Source organism: Hypomesus transpacificus, chromosome 26, assembly GCF_021917145.1.
Source record: "Hypomesus transpacificus isolate Combined female chromosome 26, fHypTra1, whole genome shotgun sequence".
Lineage (NCBI taxonomy): Eukaryota > Metazoa > Chordata > Actinopteri > Osmeriformes > Osmeridae > Hypomesus > Hypomesus transpacificus.
In genome coordinates this window covers 8,759,027-8,780,842 of record NC_061085.1, presented here as the reverse complement: position 1 = coordinate 8,780,842, position 21,816 = coordinate 8,759,027, and the positions used below count along the sequence as shown (strand labels likewise).

The 21,816-nt window shown below is 44.5% G+C and overlaps 3 protein-coding genes across 3 annotated transcripts in view; 1 reads left to right on the top strand and 2 right to left on the bottom strand.

Moving 5' to 3' along the window:
• LOC124487622 overlaps window positions 1-1,158 on the bottom strand; it is a 28,467-nt gene extending 27,309 nt beyond the window's left edge. The window contains exons 1-3 of the mRNA XM_047050050.1: window positions 1,002-1,158; window positions 595-774; window positions 52-315 (exon numbers count right to left, since the gene is read on the bottom strand). Of these exons, the coding sequence (XP_046906006.1) occupies window positions 52-315; window positions 595-774; window positions 1,002-1,158 (601 nt within the window). The remainder of the gene's footprint in view (window positions 1-51; window positions 316-594; window positions 775-1,001) is intronic.
• On the top strand, window positions 238-20,908 carry stxbp3 (syntaxin binding protein 3). The gene is made up of 22 exons (XM_047049667.1): window positions 238-322; window positions 2,754-2,851; window positions 11,605-11,697; window positions 12,707-12,833; window positions 13,457-13,506; window positions 13,643-13,724; window positions 13,854-13,930; window positions 14,080-14,152; window positions 14,266-14,366; window positions 15,104-15,249; window positions 15,548-15,641; window positions 15,792-15,916; window positions 16,081-16,179; window positions 16,286-16,343; window positions 16,456-16,521; window positions 16,759-16,830; window positions 17,398-17,533; window positions 17,732-17,841; window positions 18,195-18,293; window positions 19,498-19,583; window positions 19,950-20,098; window positions 20,308-20,908. The coding sequence occupies exons 4-22, from the start codon at window positions 12,788-12,790 to the stop codon at window positions 20,424-20,426; spliced, it is 1,788 nt and encodes a 595-aa protein (XP_046905623.1). The 5' UTR covers window positions 238-322; window positions 2,754-2,851; window positions 11,605-11,697; window positions 12,707-12,787; the 3' UTR covers window positions 20,427-20,908.
• Window positions 2,867-12,338, bottom strand: LOC124487380 (fibronectin type III domain-containing protein 7-like). Its single transcript, XM_047049666.1, has 14 exons — window positions 12,175-12,338; window positions 11,927-11,942; window positions 11,423-11,680; window positions 10,946-11,206; window positions 10,092-10,349; window positions 9,732-9,986; window positions 9,309-9,563; window positions 8,910-9,167; window positions 8,271-8,525; window positions 7,903-8,157; window positions 7,434-7,694; window positions 6,970-6,999; window positions 6,798-6,835; window positions 2,867-5,602 (listed from the first exon to the last, which is right to left on the bottom strand). Exons 1-13 carry the CDS (start codon window positions 12,226-12,228, stop codon window positions 6,804-6,806), a joined length of 2,448 nt encoding a protein of 815 aa, XP_046905622.1. The 5' UTR covers window positions 12,229-12,338; the 3' UTR covers window positions 2,867-5,602; window positions 6,798-6,803.
• Window positions 20,909-21,816: the final 908 nt, after the last annotated feature.

Here is a 21,816-nt window from a genome sequence, read left to right as displayed (position 1 = left end):
ACACCACATAATAAACTAGATCTATAATTAACTAGGCCACGACCAACTCACTGTTTGTGGTGTAAACACAATTTGTAGGTTCTCCTGGATCCAAGAAGGCATTGTAGGATGATATTGCTATCCGATAGGATGAACATGGCAGTATGTTCTGTAAGTCCAGTTGGGTTGCCGTCACGTTTGACACAGATGTGACGTTTGTAGCCGCATTCGTGATTCTCACTTCATATACCAGAACCTTGTTCACAGGCTGCCAGCTGACAAGAGCTGACCGCTTTCCAGTCTGCACCGCGGAGCAACTCGCTGGGGGTTGTATCACTAAAAGGTAAACAATTAGTATTATTAACTGATGTAGATTTCTGTTTAATTGGTTAATGAAATCGTAGGTAGTTGCGACTTGACTTAACCTATTTCAACAATTTGTGTTGTGTGTGAATCAGGCCTATCCGCATTGCATTCTGAGTAATTCATTATTTTAGTAGGCCTGTACAAATAGTTCGATTTCTGATTTTCTAGAAGACGAGATCTACAACCATCATCCTCGCTCCCAACAATATTGCAACTTTGAGCTGTTTGCAGTTCATAATGAATACTCACAGGTAGAGATGGTTCTCACTCTGCTACTCGCTCCGAGTCCAGCGGAGTTTGCGGTGAAGACGGAACAGTTGTAGGCGGTTGATGGCTGTAAGTTTGTGACTACAGCGCTCAGATTGGTGTGGGTGAAATTGAAACGTTCTCCTGTCTTAATCGACTCCACGAGCAGGTAGTAACGCGGCGCTGTGAGCACGCGCGCCCATTCCACTTGGATTGAGGAACTTGATAATGCCTTTGAGTTGGTTATCTGAGTTGATGCGGGAACTATGACATGAGAAAGGTTGGTTTGAGGACATTTTCAGGTTGCTCCAAGGCAGTACGAGTATACAAATGACTAACAATTCAAAATAACTCATGATTAAACGATTGACTCAATATACTCTAAGAAAATGAGGGGATGTTTTCTTAACCTGTTGACGACACGTTTGTATCCAAACACATCACGTAGTAGAACTGGAACACCTTCAATGTGACGCTATATTGTGTTCCTGGTCTCAGGCCCTGGACCACTCTTTCTGTGCTGGCTGCAGATAACGTCACCACGACAGGCGCCACCGTGTCTGTCATATTTATTACTCGTAGGTCCAAAAAATAATTTGTAGCTCCACTGTATTTGCTCCATTTTACGAGAAGCGACGAGGCGTCTGGAGAACTTATCGAAGTAATTTGGCATTCTGAATGACAAACGGAGAAGCGAGTGAAAATTACAACAGTGTTATCAATAAACACCGTATTCAATGTCCAAATTTAGTATTTTAGTTACCATTAGTATTTAGTAATTATTCATTTATTTCTGTATATTAAAAAATATATACAATAGGCCTACATCCCCCTAACTCAGGGTAAATGATCATTCCTGTAAATTTAAAAGCCATATTGATGTGTAGTCTTACCTTGTGCCTCTGTAAACGTTATCTGCAAACAACAAAATATAAATAAATTAGATCTTACTCCAAAGAGAAAGGTGACATATCATGGTCGTACAGCTATACATCCCAAATTCTAAATTTACTCTATCAGTAGGATAAAGTCCCAAATTTACCTGGCTCAGAGTCGCCAATACGAAAGACAACCGTAATGTTCTTAACAATCCCATCTTTGACAATGTTTGCAAGTTTTCAATTTAGTTCCATATACAAGGGAGTCAAATACAAAAGGTGTTCTGCATTCTTTTGAGCTACTGTGCAGGTACTTCTGAGATGCAGTAGCCAATCAGTAGGCCCCAAATTGGGACAGCTCTCCTCCTGATAGCCTCAGGCACAGAGATGCCCGGGAGAGGGAGGGGAGGAGGGTGGGGACCCTGGGAGGGAGGGAGGGAGGGATGAGAGAGAGGAGCTGGATAGCTCTGTCTGTATGGAATTGTACAGCTGGTGTCCACAATGTAATCTTCAGTTTTCATCAATGTACAGTATTCACATGTAGTCGTTGACATGACCCCTATAGAACATGATATTTTTAATCAGCTTCTTGTGTTGGGATATATTTTCTTACCTAAAAGTTGGTTAAACCCTGTTTGTTGTAGTTCAGCTTGTTCCAACCACATTCTTGTCATTTACTGGATTGTTTAAAGTGTGTCACTAGTCAATTGTATCAATCCTTGGAGGATTGAATGCAAGTCAAATGTCTACTTATAAGAAATTGTGTTGATGTAATCTCATTGGCATTCATTTGTCCTAGGTCACATTTTTGTCCAAGATAAATATAAATCTTGGACATGATTTTTTTGAATATTAGACTTTTGATCACAATTCTGAATATGACAACTGATAACAACTGGTTAACAGAGTAATATGAGTACTGTGATATTTTGTAACATATATATATATTTTTTGAAGATCTTTTTTTCATTGATTGATGCCAGGAAGAACTGTGATTAGCCTGCTTGAAGTTTATCACCCGCTTCCTAACGCACATCGATCATATCTTTGAACACATTGAGAATGCTATCCCTTATTTGACGTCAAATCTGCAACCATCTGATCTGACCCACAAATGTACCTTTGTCTGCCGTGTGGAAACGTGGAACTGACCCAGAAAAGCACTTATTGTGTGAACTCACAGCTCCACACTTGGGTTGTGGATCGTAACACGTTAAGCGATGTATGGAATTCCTATTTGGCCCTGTTTTCTCCTCATTGTGCGTTTTTCATTTACGTCCATAGGGAACCATGCCTGGGAACACAGACTGAACACAAAGCTCAAACCAAGGGAGTGGTCTGAGAGTGGCTGATCGGAGACAGATGGCTGAAACCCAATGAAAGTAGGTAAACTTGGGAATTAGGGCTTGTAGCAAACAGGTACATTTACTAGGTATGTCAAACCAGCGTAACACAAATTTGGGCCTTTGCCTTGATACCTGTGATGGGCAAGGTTGGTATTCCTGAAAATGATTGTTTGGGTTTTTTGGGGGGGAGAAATGAGCTTTATGAAGGGTTTGTGTTGTGATGAAAGGAATCTTTTATCACTTGAGAATAATAGGATATCTCTTCTTGGTTCCTGATTGTACATAAAAACAAGGAAGTCAACATGAAAATGGAGACTTCCCACTAACCCAGCCAGGAAATTCAAGCTGCTCCTTAAACAAAGGCTAATATTGAAACATAGTCACTAAGGACAAGTGATGTTAACGCCTTGATTTCTCATTGTATTTTTGGTTTATGTGGCGGTTTTCTATCCTGGCAAAGACAGTTCATCGCCATCTTATGGGTCACCGTTTAGGGGTCAGAAGTGAATGCCTATGATGTCACAATCATTTGATTCCATTAATAATGAAGTAATGAACAACCAAAATGTCACTTTGCATAATTAGATGTCTTGAAAGTGTTTGTCATAGCAGTGAGATATCATAATTCAAGTTTTAAATAATTGTAAAAAAAAAAAAAAAAATTACCCATCAATCAATCAAAATATGGGAACTGTATGATCACGTAATTATAAATAATCCAAACATGTAAGGTCGAATCCTATTCACAAAGAGTATTAATTCTTTACCTTTGATAACCTATATTAATTGACATTATTGATGTCAATTTGATTGATAAGGTTTACTATGACTACAACCGTCTCTGGAGGAGGGAATCTTTCACTGAATTGCTCCTCCAAAGGTTTCCTCAATTTCTTTCCTCTATTGAGTTTTTCTGGGAGTTTTTCCTCGTCTTCCTTGAGAATTAAGGTTGGTTGAGGGGCAGCTCTATGGGCGTATGTGAAGCCCCTGTGTGACATAGCTTGTAAAAAGGGATATTCAAAAACATTTTTATATGATTTGACTACACACATTAGGTACTGTACACATATCTAACATTATCTGGATGTTTTTGGGAGGGCCCATTACATAAGGTTTGAGTGCCTCTGTGGATCTGGGTGGGGAGAGGATGAGATGGCTGAGTACACAAGCCTCATGAATAGCTCTTTTCCCCATGGACCTCCACCTTGGTATCATCATTGATAGCCTATACCTTGCGTTGTGCATTGGGGATGAACAACCAAAACCATGTCCATTGTCGGCATCGGGGAACCAAGCCAAGTGAAACTTAGAAGACATTGATGGATGGAAGAATTCAAGAGACGGAACAGGCTGTTCTCTTGCCCAGTGTGGTTCAACCTGTTTGATACGCTGTGCTGCATGCATCCTCCATGTTGTCTTGTGAAACACAGGCATTTGATCCGTGTTGAACCCTTGTGTAACCTTACACAAGTTACACAAGGGTTAAGAACATTAGAATGCTGGTTTATTGTTATAATGAATATTGAGTTGAATGGGTTGTTTAAACAGACCTAAATCTATGAAATATTGAGCCTTATTGTGACTCTTCCAGTTCCTCAGCTTTGTAAATGTACCCCGTTATAGCTACTTATGATGTGCTTCTCTTAGAAATAATGAAATGAACAAAACACATATTTGATGCAATGATTTTTTTTAATGAAGGAAATATGCAAACATTTGACACAGACAAATACATACATATTCCAAGCTAATTTTGAGATTCTTCCTGGGGTAACCGGGGACAGAACTTTCTCAGCCATAAGTTACAGCTGCTTTTGATTGACAAGCAGTTCATGTCCACCATATATCCCCAGAAGGTCTTTTACGTAGGGAGATAGTCTTTACATATTCTTGGTTGAAAAATATCCAATTCATAAGGAACAGTGGGCCAAATGTTTCAGGAACTGCATATTTTCTTCTGGAAAGCTTAGGGGGCTAACATCGCAACAGCAGCATTTTCATGACATCAAATTAAAGTTAAAAGTTGGTGCACACAGTCTACTTGTCTTGTATTAGACACAGACAATCCTTATAGTACCTTTCTTTAATCATCCAATTTATTTGTTTATGTTTTTTTGCTTTCTTTATAGTTTGCCAACTGCTAGATGGAACACAAATAACAGCAATGGGCGTATGTTGACAGTTGACATAATAATGGACCAAAATCGTGTATCTATGCATTGTTATATCTTGGGGGCCCTGAGATTAGGCTGAAGTTGACAATTTACAATACAGCCCCTTAAAAATAATGTGTTCAAGATAACACAAACATTGTTGGCAGAATAATTGTGCTTATAAGATTCCAAGGTAAGATCACCTTTCATTCTAAATGCCAGAGATTGGAGCTAGGGCATTTATACAAATTATATTACCAATAAATACATTTAGCTGGGGGCACACATAGTGATATTCTTTGGCAACAAACATGCACTGAGGACTGGAACACCAAATCTAAAACAGCACGTTAAAGTATTTGAAAATCGCCTGTTTAAATTGTTCTATAAATAATAACAATGGTCCAAAAAATACCATAGTAGCTTAAGATTTTTTTTCAATATTTAGCCCGATCAAACATGAACACTATTTCTAGTTTTAGTGTCAAACAACGGTTGGACTGTAGTTGCTCCAACCCCCGTATGTGTTGACATATCTTCTTTCTTCCAGAGATGTAGGGTAGGGACATGGGATAGAGATGAGGAGGATGTGTTCAGCTTCTATCTTCTGCTACCTAAAGTACAGGATTGGAAACTGGTAACAGAAACAATTGTAAACCCATGAAAATCACATTTGTCTGTTTAAAAATATGTCTTGGGCTTTAGGTCGTATGTCATTCATCAATAGATTAGTCTTTTTTTAAATATAATTATTGTGAAAGAAGGGTTATTCTTTTGCAATCACAAGTTTATCGTTTTTTTTGTGATAAGAATGTAGTTTTGACTTCCTCTGTGCTATGAGGGATGCAATTTCCATTTATGACCAGCAGAGGGCGGCAAAGTATTGATAACGTACAGAACACTAATAAGCTCAATAAGTCTCACCTACATCCCCTTAGGCATGGGAAGGTTATTTGAAGCCTTCTCTGTCAATGTCCTCAGAACAATTATTGTGGCTGGAAGTCAGTGACTCTCTCAAACAAAAGCATTTTTATATCCTCATATTTATGAACTGAACACCAGTGAACATTTGTATTTCTTTGGGGGATCTTATTACACAAATATCTAAGGACTATGGAGCTATGATACAGCTGAGGAATGAAACCTAATCTGTTCAGAAAAGTGCTTTATCGACTTCTGAATAGGTTCTATAGTTGTTTGTTTTGTCCTCTCTTGGCTGTTGCAAGCCCCTAGGGAGGAGAAGGTTGACCCCATTTCTGTCCTCTATCAGGAACACGTGTTCAGTACAAGGAGGAAGATCCAATCCTTAGGATTCAATTTACAGTCATTTAACAGACGCTCTTATCCAGAGCGACTTACAGTAAGTACAGGTACATTCCTGCCCAAGGCAAGTAGGGTGAAGTGTACAATGACGACACAACGTCATTTTAGCACGGCCGGAATCAAACCGGCAACCTTCAGATTAATAGCCAGATTCCCTAACCGCTCAGCCATCTGACCCCCTGACACAGACTGATATAGGCGGCTTTTTCCTGGGTGCTTTTCATGTGTTGACAGCGTAAAGGCTATCCATGAGTCCGACTATCCTTCATGATTCAGAGGAGTCAGATGGCTGAGCGGTGAGGGAGTCGGGCTAGTGCTCAGAAGGTTACCGGATCGATTCCCTGCTGTGTCAAATGATGTTGTGTCCTTGGGCACTTCACCGTACTTGTCCCGGGGGGAATGTCCCTGTACTTACTGTAAGTCGCTCTGGATAAGGGCATCTGCTAAATGACTAAATGTAAATGATTGAGGTGAATAGAAGAGGTCATGGAAAGATCTGGACTTACTGTGCACTAGTCCACACTTCTCTTTCCGCGATACATGACTGAAAAAAAGAATGGGTGTGATTTAAGGAAGTTTGCACTGTTTTTATGAATTTCTCCTTGTTGCATTAAATATAGAGTATTTACACTATTCAGTGAATAGGTTTGCAATAGGTTGTTGTAATGACAGGCTTACCCATTCCAACATTGCCTCCTGAACAGGAAACTGAAAGAGGACAAACAAAAAGCCTGTAAGCAAAACATAATCATCGTAGCACAGAGACATGTATTAACTGCTTCAATCACCTCTGACTTTTGATGTCAGATCTCATTTACATTACATTTACATTGAGTCATTTAGCAGACACTCTTATCTCTGATTACTAGCCCGATTCCCTCACCGCTCATCCATATGACCCCAGAGATTTCATATGTGGGAGTCAGGTGGCTGAGCGGTGAGGGAATCGGGCTAGTAATCTGAAGGTCGCCAGTTCGATTCCCGGCCACACAAATTGACGTTGTGTCCTTGGGCAAGGCACTTCACCCTACTTGCCTCGGGGGGAATGTCCCTGTACTTACTGTAAGTCGCTCTGGATAAGGGCGTCGCTAAATGACTCAATGTAAATCTATGTAAACATATTTCCTGCCCTTGTCCAGTACCTGAGTACATCCTCTGGGGACAGAACTTGACTGTGTTCCCATCTGCTGTGAGAGGAGCCACCACCACAGTGTAAACGTCTCCACACAAGATGCCGGCTACGTCACACGAGTTGCCCCCGGCAGCCGGACTGCAGGTGTAGTTGGTCTGACTGCCGTACACGTCCGCTGTGGTGTTGTGGAGGCCGCCCGCAGAACGCCAGTACACTCGCAGTGTGTTGTTGGTCATCTGGTACAGCTTCACACCCGAAGGACAGCAGGCACCTGAAGCAGATCACCAATCAGATCCAGTTGGAGTGTGGGCCCGTTTGACAAACCGTGTCACGGAGATGCTTCACACACGCTCGTAGGACTGCACCCAAACCAAACTGAACCCCTTAAGAGTAACAGCTTGCAAAACGTGATGTGAGGTCTGCTGGACTGCTGTGGAGAGGATCTCGACATATGATAGGTCGACGTGTATGTCACTCACTGGATGAAAAGCCGCGATAGGTGCACTCGGACTTGTGCCCGGTGCGGCTGAAGGCCTCCATGCTGACGGTGTAGTTAGTGCCACAGGTGATGCATCCCATCAGGCAGTGCGAGTCTTGGGTGTGGCAGCGGGCGTGGCCCCTCGATGACGTCAGAGCGGTAACAAAGGACTGGGCTCCCCTGGCGGGTGACCAGGTGACATTTGTCATGGCCTGTGTCACCTGGTCCACGTTGAGGGTCTCTGGGCAACACGGCGCTGAAGGAGAACGTCACATGTTCATGTTTCTGACGGAATTTTTATGTTTAGGAAATGGGGGGAAAAATGGCTAAATTGCTTCAAGTCAATCCCGACCTGTTCAGACGACCCACCTGTTTCTAGGGTAACGACGTAGCTAGGGATGCTTTGTCCCACGGCGGTGGTTGCTAGGACGCTGACGTCGTAGGTGGAGCCACACGGCAGGTGGGTTATGACACAGGGCGGGCCGCTGGATTGGCAGGTGTGGGTGTCGGGGGTCCCTGCTGCAGTCACCGTGTAGTTGGCTGCACGGTTGGGTGTGGTGAAGTTGACAGAGACGCTGGTGTTGGTGACCTGTGAGATGCCCAGGATGTCTGACATACAGGGGGCTGAGAGAGAGAGAGAGGGAGAGGGAGAGGAGGAGGGGGAGAGGGAGAGGGAGAGGGAGAGGGAGAGGGAGAGGGAGAGGGAGAGGGAGAGGGAGAGGGAGAGAGGGAGAGGGAGACGGAGAGGGAGGGAAAGAGAGAGGGAGAGGGGGAGGGGGAGGGGGAGGGGGAGGGGGAGGGGGAGGGGGAGGGGGAGGGGGAGGGGGAGAGGGAGAGGGAGAGGGAGAGGGAGAGGGAGAGGGAGAGGGAGAGAGGGGAAAGAGAGAGAGAGAGAGAGGGAGGGAAAGAGAGAGAGAGAGAGGGAGGGAGGGAAAGAGAGAGAGGTTAAGAGTCACAGTGAGCATAAACCGGTATCAACTGACGTAGTGTGTGCGCGTGTGTGTGTACCTGTCTCCTTAGTGTGGGTACCGCAGGCCCAGTTGCAACCTCGCAACTCGCTGCAGGGGATGACCATCACGCTGTAGGGCCTGTCGCAGGTGAGGTCAGAGAGCGCGCACACGGGCGACGTGTCGTTGCACAGGATGACGTTCGAGCCCTCGACCGCCCGCGTCTCGTACACCTCGGCGCCGCGCGCCGCCGACCACTCGATCTCGAGGGTGTCCGTGGAAACCAGAGAGATGCGCACGTCCTCCGGACAGCAGGGCACTGATGACACACAGGAGGAGGGACACATGGAAGCGTTTTCATCCTGGAACCGTGATTTCTCAGAGAGGATAATGTGCAGAGTGGGGAGGATCAGCCACGATGGATGAACGCTGGGCGGGGGATCAGGGTGATTTCTCTTACGGGTGGTGTAGTTGAGTACGGGGCCTGGTGGACTGCCTCCCGCCTGGTTGTAAGCGAACACCGTCATCAGGAAGGTGTAGCCACACTGGCAGTGGAAGTCGCAGGTGGTGTTGGTGGAGTTGCACCGCTCCTCGAGCCCGTCGTCTCTCTTGATGAAGGCCACGTACTTGTCAGCGTAGGGCATGGGGCTCCACCTGACGGAGCAGTTCCCGGCCTGCATCTCCTCCACCCACACAGGCTCTGGTGGACAGGGGACTGGGAAGAGTAAAGCAGGACGGTCAGTCTGTTAAATCTTTACCACATGCTTGTTGCAGTCGTCAGTTGCGCTACTCCCACTATGGGCATGACAGTGCAGTTAGTATGTCAGGGAAGTCTTCCGTGTTTTCCCCTGGTGGGATGTACACGGCATGCTGGCGTACGTACAGGTGGTGAACTCCTGAGCCGCAGAGGGAGGGCTGGGACCAGCCAGGTTCCTGGCGGTGACGGTGACGGTGTGTTCCTGACCACACGCCAGGGGGGCGAGGGTGCAGGTGCCCGCGGCGGAGGTACAGTTGACCCCCTCCGAGCTGAGGACCAGGTAGTGGGACGCCCCCTCGACGACATGCCAGGACACGGATAGACCCGCTGAAGATTCGTTCCTCGACACGGCCATCTGAACGATGCTAGGAGTGGGAGGCCCTGCAGGAGCGCGCACACACATACAAACACACACAAGATGGTTCAGCACAAACCAAGACACACACACACACTCAACCGTACTCAGTTCTTGAGCCTCATGCTTACGTGTGATCTGGGAGACACGGGCATCATCTCCCTGCCTGTTCATGGCGTCCCAGGCGTTGGCCTTGATGGCGTAAACGCTCCCAGCCTCCAGGTCCGAGAAGGTGATGTTGGGACTCGTGAGGTTGACGTCCACCGTGGCGTTGGAACCCTCCATGACGATACAGAGAGTGTAGCGGACGGCGTTGGCCACTGGCTGCCATACCACGACGATGCTGGAGTTACTGGGAGAGCTGGTGATCAGGTGAGGAGCAGCAACCACTATGGGTGAGACGAACCGAAAACATGCAATTTGGATTTCAGAATGAGTTTGTGGGTATTCATCCTTTTTATGTCGTGTTCCCATATAATCACTTGAGATTATCGAATGTTGATCTGATAATGATAAACAAGGAATTATGAGTCATGAATAACCTTGCATACAATGGGACAATAAGATACTGGTGTTTTGTTAGGCGTTGATAATGACATCAGATCCTGTCAAGAGATACAGGTCATATCCCCAGGGAGGTCAGATGAATTCTGTGGATGAGGTAAACCCTTTGTTTTTAGAGAGAGGGGTCAGATAAAGTTACACCGGGTGGAGGATAACCTCTCACCCTCAAGGCAATGACGGCATTCAAGATGAGAGGAAAACTGGATTTGCCTGGCCGCTCGTATCAAGCTTGGGGTGATGCATGTAAATAGTCCCATCTTTGAGTCTGGTGTATAGGTCATTGCAGATATCAAGTGACTTGTGTGAGCGAATGAGTAGAAAAGGTGTTTCAGTGTTTCCTCACAAACGGTTTGTTTCTTTATACCGGGGGCGGACTTGTGTAAGTTTTATCCAGCCATGAATGTGAGGGGACGCTAGCTACCTGTCTTCGCTTCCGCGGGGAGGGACGGTTGACTCCGACCTCCGCTGTTGACGGACAGGACGCTGAGAATGTAGTCGGTGTAGGGCTTGAGGTTGGTCACCGTGCCGGGGGACGAAGACACGTCGGTCTCGGAGAAGAAGGAGCCATCCGCGGTCTCGGCGCGCAGTACGTAAGATGTGGCGCCGGGCGCCGACGTGAACTCCACTGATATCCTGTCGCTCTGCTTTGAAGTTGCCATGACGATGCTGGGTACCTCCGGAGCTGAATACGAGAGGCCATCATTACTCTACGTTACACTGCACAGTAGCACAAACACTCATTAACACTTATGATATATGATGATTTATCGTGATTTATTATTGATCAACTGTGATATGTATAATAGTATAGCTGTACCTATAAAAGTTAAACATTTATTCACCGGCTGTCTAAAAGTGTGTCTATTCCTGCCTTTGAAACAGCCCAAAATAAACTCACCCGTGATCTTATCAACAGCCGCTTGGCTTAGCACATTCAGAGAGTCATCCATCGCCTCCACCTTAACGGTGTACAACGTGTTGGGGGATAGAGAGTTTACAGAGCCCATCACAGAATTGGGGCCGAACTGGGCAAAGGCAGGGTGAGATGGTGAGTTTATTGGTGTGACTGTAATCTTGTAGGACGTGGCTGAAGGGTATCTGGTCCACTGGACTGCCATGCTCTTGGATGTAACAGAGAACACGGACACACTGATACCTGATGGGAAAGATGAGGTAATCGCTTATTATGTTTATTATATTATCATATTATAAATAACTAGATGTAAATGTTTTTTACTTTGTAATATTTTTGAGTGATGTAATCATTTATCACCAACAGCAACCTACAGTACAGGGTTATACATATTTCGATGGAAAAATATGTTGGTATGAAAGTATTTCTCTTGAAATGCATTGACTTATATAATTGATGAACGCTTGTTGAAAATACACGTAGGATTACCTGATTGAGCAGCACTCTGAAAGAACAAAGATATAATAAATTAAGTATTAATCAAATTCAAATGTCACAAACACACTAATCATTTTGATGACAAATATATCAAACGCACTAGAGCCAATATTAATGTGCTTATATTAACCAAAAAATAATTAGTTGATATGGCTATATCAGATATTCTCTGAAATATCTATACTCACGACGTGACACGTAAATAAAGATTAAGTAGAATATTTTGTCACCGTTCTTACCTGACAGGCAATACTCAACAAAGCAAAGACCACAATCCACTTCACAGTCCCCATGCTGTCGGTATTTAATCTTCTTAAAACGGTCCTTTTCTGAGCAGTTATTTCTTACAACGGCTGTCTCTCTGATGTTGAGAGAATATTCATGTCAGACTTATTTCTTTGCTTTTACATTGTTTTTGGTCTGTCTAGGCTGAAATACCTGCGCGCGTCCCCTCCCACTGGGACAACCGTCCAATCACTGAGAGACAAAATATGCTGCTTCAGGATATATATAGCTACATTTGCAGTACAAATTATGTTTCATAATTTATACAACGATATGATAATGATATGAACATTTATAGTTATATAATAATTAGGCTGTATTAAATACATTTATTGATGACAATTATGTATTTACCCCATAATAAATTGCTAGGTGTTGTTGTTTACAATCATAATTAATGTCAAAATACATCTACATTGTGAGATTTTTGGTTGACGATTTATAATGAAACTAGTTAGCTCTAAATCTGACATGAAATCTACACAGCTGGGTGACATTTGTTGACACTGATGACGAAGTTCAACGTAGAGCGGACGGGAGGATCCAACCACAGGCTTCAAAGGAAAAATGGCAACTGTTTCTGATCACGGTCTAAAAAAAATAGTTTGGCAAAGTAAGTTGTCTTTTTATTACTAAGATTACCTTAGACCGTAGCTTAATATGAAGGTCAGTTTTTCTTTTCAAATGTTTAATTTATCCCTTTAAAGAAGTTGAATGGTTGTCTGCAATGAAATGCGTTCAAAGTTGTCTACACCCTTTTTGACTCGCATGTTAGCTAGAGAGCTAACTGGCTAGCTCAGGAAGTCATACTTTCCATTCCTGTACATCAAGCTAACTCGCTAGCTAGCTATTTTAGGAAGTTTGAACACACTGGTTTGGCTGTGAAGTTGTTCTATTAAAGCTAACTGCGTTTACTTGTTGATAGGTAGCCTATCGTGTTTCCTCCTTTAATGTTGGTGCCGTTACTTAGCCAACTAGCCAGCTAAACAGTAGAGCTTATCACAATGCTAGAGCTAGGCTAGCTAGAAGTTGGTAAACAATCAACTAGCGTTAGGTGACTCGGAAAACAGACATGTTTGGATAATGTAGCTAACTTGGGCAATCGTCACCAAAACATTGTCAAAACTGCATGTAATTGTAGTCAGGGATTCACAGGAATCACACATTATGGTAAACAAATGTAATTGTAGATGCATAAAAAGTCTGTCCTAATTGTTCTTCATTGGTTATTCGCAGGAATAAAGGAAACAATCATTGCGGATTGCAGAAAGTCCGAAGTATGGAAGGTAGGGCACAGATAAGAACCCCGGAGGTTGAAATACATTCTCAGATGACATACATTCCTATTGAATTGCGAAGTGGATTGTGTTTGTGTGTCTTGAGGCATAAAACTTCCAGTACTGTATCACCTTTTGTTCCCAGATATTGATACTGGATCAATTTACCACCAAGCTTCTGACTTCCTGTTGCAAGATGTCAGACTTGATGTCAGAGGGAATCACAAGTAAGTCAAATAATGTCAGATAATGTCATACTAACAGTGACGTTTTACATTCTGTTAAGAAGATGGGATGGCGTTTTACAATGTTAATATACTCAATATAATTATGTTAATCTTATTTTTACCACTCAGTTGTTGAGGACCTTTTCAAAAGCAGGGAACCTGTCCCAGAGATGAAGGCCATCTACTTTATGTCCCCAACTTCAAAGGTTTGACCTGATTAAACAGTTAAAATCACTTAACATCCTGTTGCAATGGATCATTATAAATTTTGGATATAGATGTCCTTGTTGTTTTATACTGGGACCACATTTTATTGTGTTTTCACATGTTAAAAATTACACTATTGTGCTTATAGTGTGTAGACGCCTTCATTGAAGACTTCAAGACTAAACCCAAGTACAAAGCAGCATATGTGTACTTCACTGACTGTAAGTTCTCTGGCAGAAGTATTCCATCAAGTTCAGTCTAAAGGAATTTTAACTTTGCACAAAATGTCATCACTTCTATTTCTAAAAATGTGTATTTATTTCATCCCCCCCAGATTGTTCAGATGATTTGTTCAGCAAGATGAAATCATACTGTGCAAAGTATATACGCGTCTGCAAAGAAATATGCATCTCTTTTTTACCCCACGAAGCACAAGTAAGTTGTCTATGTTTTCACTCTGGTCCCTGGTTGTGTCTAGGAAAGCACGGTCAGGGGTCAGGGGTCAGGGGTGAGGGGCATGGACTCACAGCCACCGTGCTTTGCCAACAGTATCCTCCTCACTTCTTGTCTTTTTCCTTTATCAAAATGCCAAACGTCATTATTTTCACGTTACATGTAGAGCTTTTAATCAATTTAGAAATGCATTGATAACTGTATTTAAGTAAAAGATAACTTGGTAGTGTATTTCCTGGTATTTCCTGTTTAGTCATGCAACAGTGGATCTTTGACAAAACACTTAAGAGTTGCTCTCAGGTGTTGAGACATTGTGGTTTTACGTAAGCTCCCTTCTCTCTCAGAGGAACAAGATGTTATGAAGAGGAAGTGGCCCAGTAATAGAACAGTATTACAACAATGTATCTCCTTCATTGTAAGTCTCAGCAGTTTCAATGAAAAAAATGGAGGCAATAATTCAACGGGGCTTTCAGAGAGAGGGATGGAGAAGGAGAGATTCTGGACATCTGAGGGGGAGAGGGAGAGAGAGAGAGAGAGAGAGAGACAGAGAGAGACACAGAGAGGGAGACGGAAAGAGACAGAGAGAAACAGACAGAGAGAGCGACAGAGAAAGAGAGCGAGAGAGACGCACAGAGAGAGAGAGAGAGAGCATGGGTTTATTAGGGGTTTGAGGAGTATTAAAGGTGTTCATTAGTATTAAAGGTGTTCTTGTCTTGCAGGTCTTCACGTGTGATAATCCCGGGTCCTTCCGCAGTATCTACAGTCCAAACAGCGGAGACAAGGGGAAGACGCTAGAGACTCTGGCCGACCAGATCGTCACCCTCTGCGCCACGCTGGACGAGTACCCGGGCATCAGATACAAGAAGTGAGCTGCTTCTCTCTCTGTTGGAATTCAGTCTCACCCCTTCAAGCATCAGCAGACCATGCCCTTCTGACAAAAGGCAACCCAGCAGTATTAAATGACGAGGACAGAACTGCAAGGCGGTTTCGATATTACTCGTCATGAAAGACCCATAGTTCTGACTTTGAATACAAGTGATCATCTGCTCAGTGTATTTGTTCAGGTGGACAAAAGCTAAAGTACAGGATTCATTTCTCTCCGTTGCTGATCTATATACAAACTTTATTGACACTGCAATAACCGATTGTCTATCCATCGTCAGGGACTCCAGTCTGTACAATGCCAAGCACCTAGCAGAGTTGGTGGATAAAAAACTGTCCAACCATTACGAGATGGATGACAAAGGCAAGAAGAAGGTAAAGCTCATTTACTTCCTGCTTGTTGTCAAAACAAATACTTAAGCTCAGACTCTCAAACTATCAAGGAAAAATATGTCTTTTAGAGGACAAGCTTTATCCCATGAAGTCTAACTGATGGGTGGTGGCGTTTTGCTCTCCCTTCCTCAGGAGAAGACTCATGCTCAGCTGTTGATCGTGGAGAGGGGCTTTGACCCTGTGAGCCCCATCTTACATGAGCTCACCTACCAGGCCATGGCCTACGATCTGATCCCTATCAAAAACGACGTCTACAAGTAAGACATGTTTGGCCCCTGGCCTCCTGTCTTGGGTTTCATTGTCACTTGTGGTCTTGAATGCTCAAGAAAAAAAAATGAGCAGTATCTAGAAAATTCAGGAGATAACAGTCGGCGAAGCAACGCTTTGGTGTAATCTAGGCTTGTGCTGATGTTTTGCTCAGATACAAGTCTAAAGACGGCTCGGAGAAGGAGGCCCTGCTGAATGACGACGACCTTCTGTGGGTCCAACTTCGACACATGCACATTGCAGAGGTGTCTGCGTAAGTATACAGCATTTTTTGGAAGGTTTGATTTAGTAAGGCCTTCTGAAATATGATTCCTGTTTCAGTAAGTACATCTACTTTGTTTTATTCTGTGGAATTGTAGACAGATACCCAAGCTGGTGAAGGAGATCGCTGCCAACAAGAAACAACCTGAAGGAAAGGTATGTGTTTCTCTCATTTCTCTCCTTAATTTTTCACGTATTTCAAACTGTCATTCCTGGTGGCTGTTAAATAGCTTCCCTGTTTTTCTCCCCCCCCCCCACTGTCTTCCAGATCACAATAAGTGGTTTAGCCCAGCTTATGAAAAAGATGCCTTCTGTCCGCAAGCAGGTGTCTCAGGTAATGAAAGCCAGGGACTATTCCGGCTGGGTAGAGTTCTGCCTTCCGGGCCTGGTATCAGATGGTTACTTAGACTGGTGTCTTGTAGATGTATTTTATTTCCTGTATCATATATGGCCTTATATTTTTCAATATGTTAATATGTCAATATTATTTGAGTATTTTTCCTGTTCTTTTAGTTTTCTTGGTTGATTCTTCCAATCATGTTGTCTCCCCCCCTCCCTCCGTAAACCACAGAAAACTGTTCACCTGAATATGACCGAGGACTGCATGAACCAACACGTGCAGAAGCTCTGCAAAGCAGAGCAGGTAGGTACAAACACACTACTGGGACACACTGGGACCAGGAAAGACTGTGGACCTCAGGTCACATGATATAGGTCACATGAACAGATAGAGTAGACGCCGCATTGGCTGCTGGGTGCGAGAAATGCAGCCGCCATCTTGGAAAGGGCAACTTCCTAGTTTTTTGGCATCAGAATAAACAAGATGCCAGCACTGTGCAGCATATTCCTGCTCAAATCGGTGGACAATCGCAAACAGGGCTCGGAAGATTACTTTTCACAAGTAAGATTTAACATGACCATACTATTGGTTGTATTTTGTGAAAATAATAACCATGTCCTGTATCATAGCTGTATGACCTTTGCAGCAAAGCAAACCGCGTGAAAATCAGTCCGGTATTCAGTTCGGTATGATTAATGAAATGCGCTGACAGCTCATTGCCCCAGCCAAACAGATAACACTGAGTGGAGCGGTTGCTCGTTCCAAGATGGCGTCCCCACGGCTCGTCAGCGCCAGTAGGCAGCAGCGGTCGATGCGGCGTCTACTCTTTATTATGTCTATGGGTTCAGCTGTCACGTTGTACCCCTGCAGGATCTGGCTGTGGGCTTGGACAGCGAGGGTCAGAAGGTCAAGGATCCCATGAGGACCCTGCTGCCTGTGCTGCTGCACAACTACAGCATCTACGACAAGTTCCGAGCTGTGCTGCTCTACATCTTCAGCCTGAACGGTGGGCCTCGTAGGGCTGGCGGCTCTCTCTCCCCGTCGCGGACTAGCCGTCGCGGACAAGCTTCTGTGTTCACGCCCCCTCCTTTCATCCACTGCTGTGGGGAAGAAAAAGGGTTGGGTCAAGTGGGGGTTTTGATTGGGCGTAGGAAAGTGGATTAAAGGTGTTTCATTTGCGTGTGTTTCTTTGTGTCGTAAACAGGGACCACCGAGGAGAATTTGAGTAAACTCATTCAGAATGTGAAGGACGAGGACAACAGGCAAGAGGTGATTCTGAACTGGAAGGAACTCGGAGTCTCCATCATATCAACGGCAAGTCAGCGTGTTCCTGAAGAGTGAGCGAGGACTGTTTCTAGATTACATTTAGTCATTTAGCAGACGCTCTTATCCAGAGCGACTTACAGTAAGTACAGGGACATACTCCCTTAGCCAAGTAGGGTGAAGTGCCTTGCCCAAGGACACAACGTCAGTTGGCACGGTCGGGAATCGAACTAGCAACCTTCTGATTAATAGCCAGACTCCCTAACCGTTCAGCCATCTGACTCCCCCTAGATTGCGTGTTGGAACTTGTGACTGTCATGCGATTGTCGGCCGTTCGGCCTTGTGTCTTTTCACCTCCGGCTGAGAGTAAACACGCTTTCCCCCCGCCGTCCTTTTCTCTGCAGCCGAATCTGTTTTGTCGGAAGCCGTCGAGGAAGGACCGCTCTCAAGAAGAGACATACAACCTCTCCCGATGGACGCCTGTCATCAAAGACGTGATGGAGGTCTGTGAGAGAGGGCACATCTTGGAAAGCCAAGCATCCACTGCACGGAACTCTGCCATCTGCCATCTCTGGTGCCCGGGGAGTGGGAGGGTGGGGGGACAGGGAGCGTAGCAGGGACAGGGTGGGGGAGCAGGATGGGGGGGACAGGGACAGGGTGGGGGGGACAGGGACGGCCAGTCTTTGGGGTGTTGTTCATACCTTGAATGGAAACAGACAGACAGTGACAGTGACGGCATGTTGGGAGGGGGGCATGGGTTGGAGATAGTGTTTGTCAGTTCCGTTTACGGGCTTTGGTTGACAAAAGGAGAAGGTAGGCACATGGATGGATAGGGGGGGGGGGGGGGGGCTGATATGTCTCTCATCCACCCAGTTCACAGCTCCTAACTGGGACACGAGTACTCCCTCTGCGTTGGCACCCCTCTTCAGGCTTCACAAAAGAAGGTGGGATTCAGGTCACCTGATTGTGAAGGATCAGATACAGTTGTCCCATGTTATGCTGTCCTTATGGATACATATGGTCGTGTCCGTGGGGAGGGATGGTGCACTGCTTGCCAGGCTTTGTTTGCTGATCCCCAGGGCACACCAAGGAACATTTGGAAGAACAAAAAAAAAGGTTGCCTGTAATCCCTAATCTTGGCCCACTTTTCATATTCTTTCCAAGCTTTTATCTTTTCTTTTGTTGTTTTGTTGTTATTTTGTATAACTTTTTATGGTGTTATTGTTTGAAAAATGACCCATGGCTCTTTCTGTTGAGGTGAACTGATAACATGGACATAGAAACCATTCAAGATTCACTCGAGGGTACCTTCCTCAGAAAGGACAATGTAACACATTACCTAGCTTTAACGGTGCTACTTGAATTCACCATCGCTCGAGTTGTTTTCATTTCCCTTATTTCAAGAGTCTGACTCTTGAAATCGTTCGTACAGAGACAGCTATAAACAATTGTTATATTCATAAAAGCTATATTCATTGTTAAGGAGGACTAAGTAGAGATTAGTAGGCTAATCTCTACTTAGTCCTCCTTAACAATGAATCCACAATCAAAACAACTCAAACACCTTTTAGTCAGTGTCGTCACTGCCGCCATCATAGACTCACTTAAAAACATTAGCATTAGACCATCTTATTTCGTTGTTTTATTGTTTTCCTCCTGTATTGATAGAATGTTTCATGTGTTTCAAATGCATAATTGTGTTTCCAGGATGCTGTAGAGAACAAGCTGGACAGTAAGGAATGGCCGCACCAGTCTGAATGTCCCGCCGCCTGGAATGGTTCTGGGGCAGTCAGGTAAATACAGAACCTTTCAGAAGTGTGTTCTGGTGTTACATTGACATTTAGCAGACGCTCTTATCCAGAGTACAGGGACATTCCCCCCAAGGCAAGTAGGGTGAAGTGCCTTACCCAAGGACACAACGTCATTTGGCACGGCCGAGAATCGAACCAGCAACCTTCTGATTACTAGCCCGGTTCCCTAACTGCTCAGCCACCTGACTCACTGGTGTGAACTAGCTTAGCCCTCCACACCCCACGCAGCGGGCAGCAACACGACAGAACAAAAGGACGTGTAAAAGCTACGTTAGCTAGCCCCCTCCAGCCTCTGATCTCTTCTCGTTCGTGTCTCTCTTCCTCTGTGGTATCCCTCCTCTTCCTCAGCGCCCGCCAGAAGCACAAGCCCAACTCCCACGACGAGCGCAGGAGTGGCTCGCGGCTGATCGTCTTCGTCATCGGGGGGATGTGCCACTCGGAGATGCGCTGCGCGTACGAGGTCACACAGGCAGTCAAGTCCTGCGAGGTCATCATAGGTGGGTCCTCCCCCAACAGCGCCCCCCTCCTGAGGCTCTTGATCATTGCAACTCCTAACACTGGCCTGTTGCTGGTTGTCTCCCCCTACTGTCCCTGGATGGTAGTGCAAGTGAAATACAGTTTTCTGGACGACACGAGAGGCTTTGTGTGTGGTGTTTTGTTGAGTTTTTTTGTTGTTGCCGTAATTCTTTTACCGTCTTCCCGACAGGATCCTCACACATCGTCACCCCCACCAGTCTCCTTGACGACATCCAGGCCCTGACCAAGCCACCAACCAATGCACCCATGGAGACCTTCACTATCGTGGTGGAGGACACAAAGGTCTGAGCTGCTTCCTCACGTTGCTACTAGCAACGCCCCCACCCCCAAGCCTGAACCCAGAGCACTCACCCTCCAGCTCGGAGGCCTGAAGGGAATTAGTATCAACTAACACTTCCTGTTCGAACCCCCGTTCATATAGTTAACGGTAAGGCGACGCAACGTGCTGTTGCTATGGTGATCCTAACTTCCTGTCGTCTTTTTTTGTTGTTGTGTGTTAATAAATAGTTAATAAACAGGTGTGACATTTTGTGTTGGGAAGAAACTGAAATTTTCAAGAGATTTGTGTGGAACAAAGTAGAGCTAAGCTTATGTACATAATGAAGCACTGAATCATGCTAGCTATACCTTCCCAGACCTCCCTTGTTACACTGTTGATAGATTTTTTTCACATATAATTATACTGCAGAGTGAATGTAACATAATTAAGAATATTTACTTTTTTGCCTACTGAACAACTGACAAATAAATGAATGACGTTGTTCCATTGAGTCCAGATCTTTTTTTATTTTCTCTTACTTTTCCAAAAACATTCATAATCAAAACTTATAGGAAGTAAATAGATTGTGTTTCACCACGATCTGGAGTTATGGGTGAGAAAATATTTGTTGTGGGAAGGGCTGTAAACAATCACCTAATCGGGATATTCCATCAGAACAAGAGTTATGTGATATTCTTCAGAGGAACTGTACTGTAAGGATACTGCTTTACCAGGCAGCTCCAGTTAAAGGCAGACCTTCAGGAGACAATGGGAACAGCGGGGGTTTTGTCTCAGGGATCGGACATTTGGAGTACCGGGGTGTCAAGTGAACGAGGTGCCCTCAAACTGGCGCTAAACAAATAATCAACCCAGCTTTCTTAGGCGTTTGTAATGTAATATGTCAAATCTGCCCTACTTTAAGGACTCTTTAAATTATAGTTTGATGTTGCACCTGAGTTTAGAAGTTTTTTTCTGCACTGGGTATTAATATTGTGGATTTTGTTGTTACAACCCAGTAGCGTTGCCATGACAGGCCTGGGGGGGAGGGGGGGGGGGAACTACGCACTTATGATCATCGATTTTCTTCTTTGCTTTCTGTATGCACTATTTGTGTATTCTTTGGATAGAATTGTCTGCTAAATTATTCTTTATAGGACCATCTATGAAGGGATATTAACACACAGAGACAATGTGTATGTTGGGATGTCAGTAATCTCCCAGTCCCTTTAGGGCTTCAGTCTGGCTTTACAAGTTATAAAAATAGGACATTGTGTGTGTGTGTGTGTGTGTGTGTGTGTGTGTGCAGAGGTGCCGTATAGGGGGGAAAGGTTAGGACAATTCCAAGGGCCCCTGACTGACAGGGCCCCCCAAAAATAGAAAAACGAATAAAAGAAAACATTTGTTTTTCATCATTTCTTT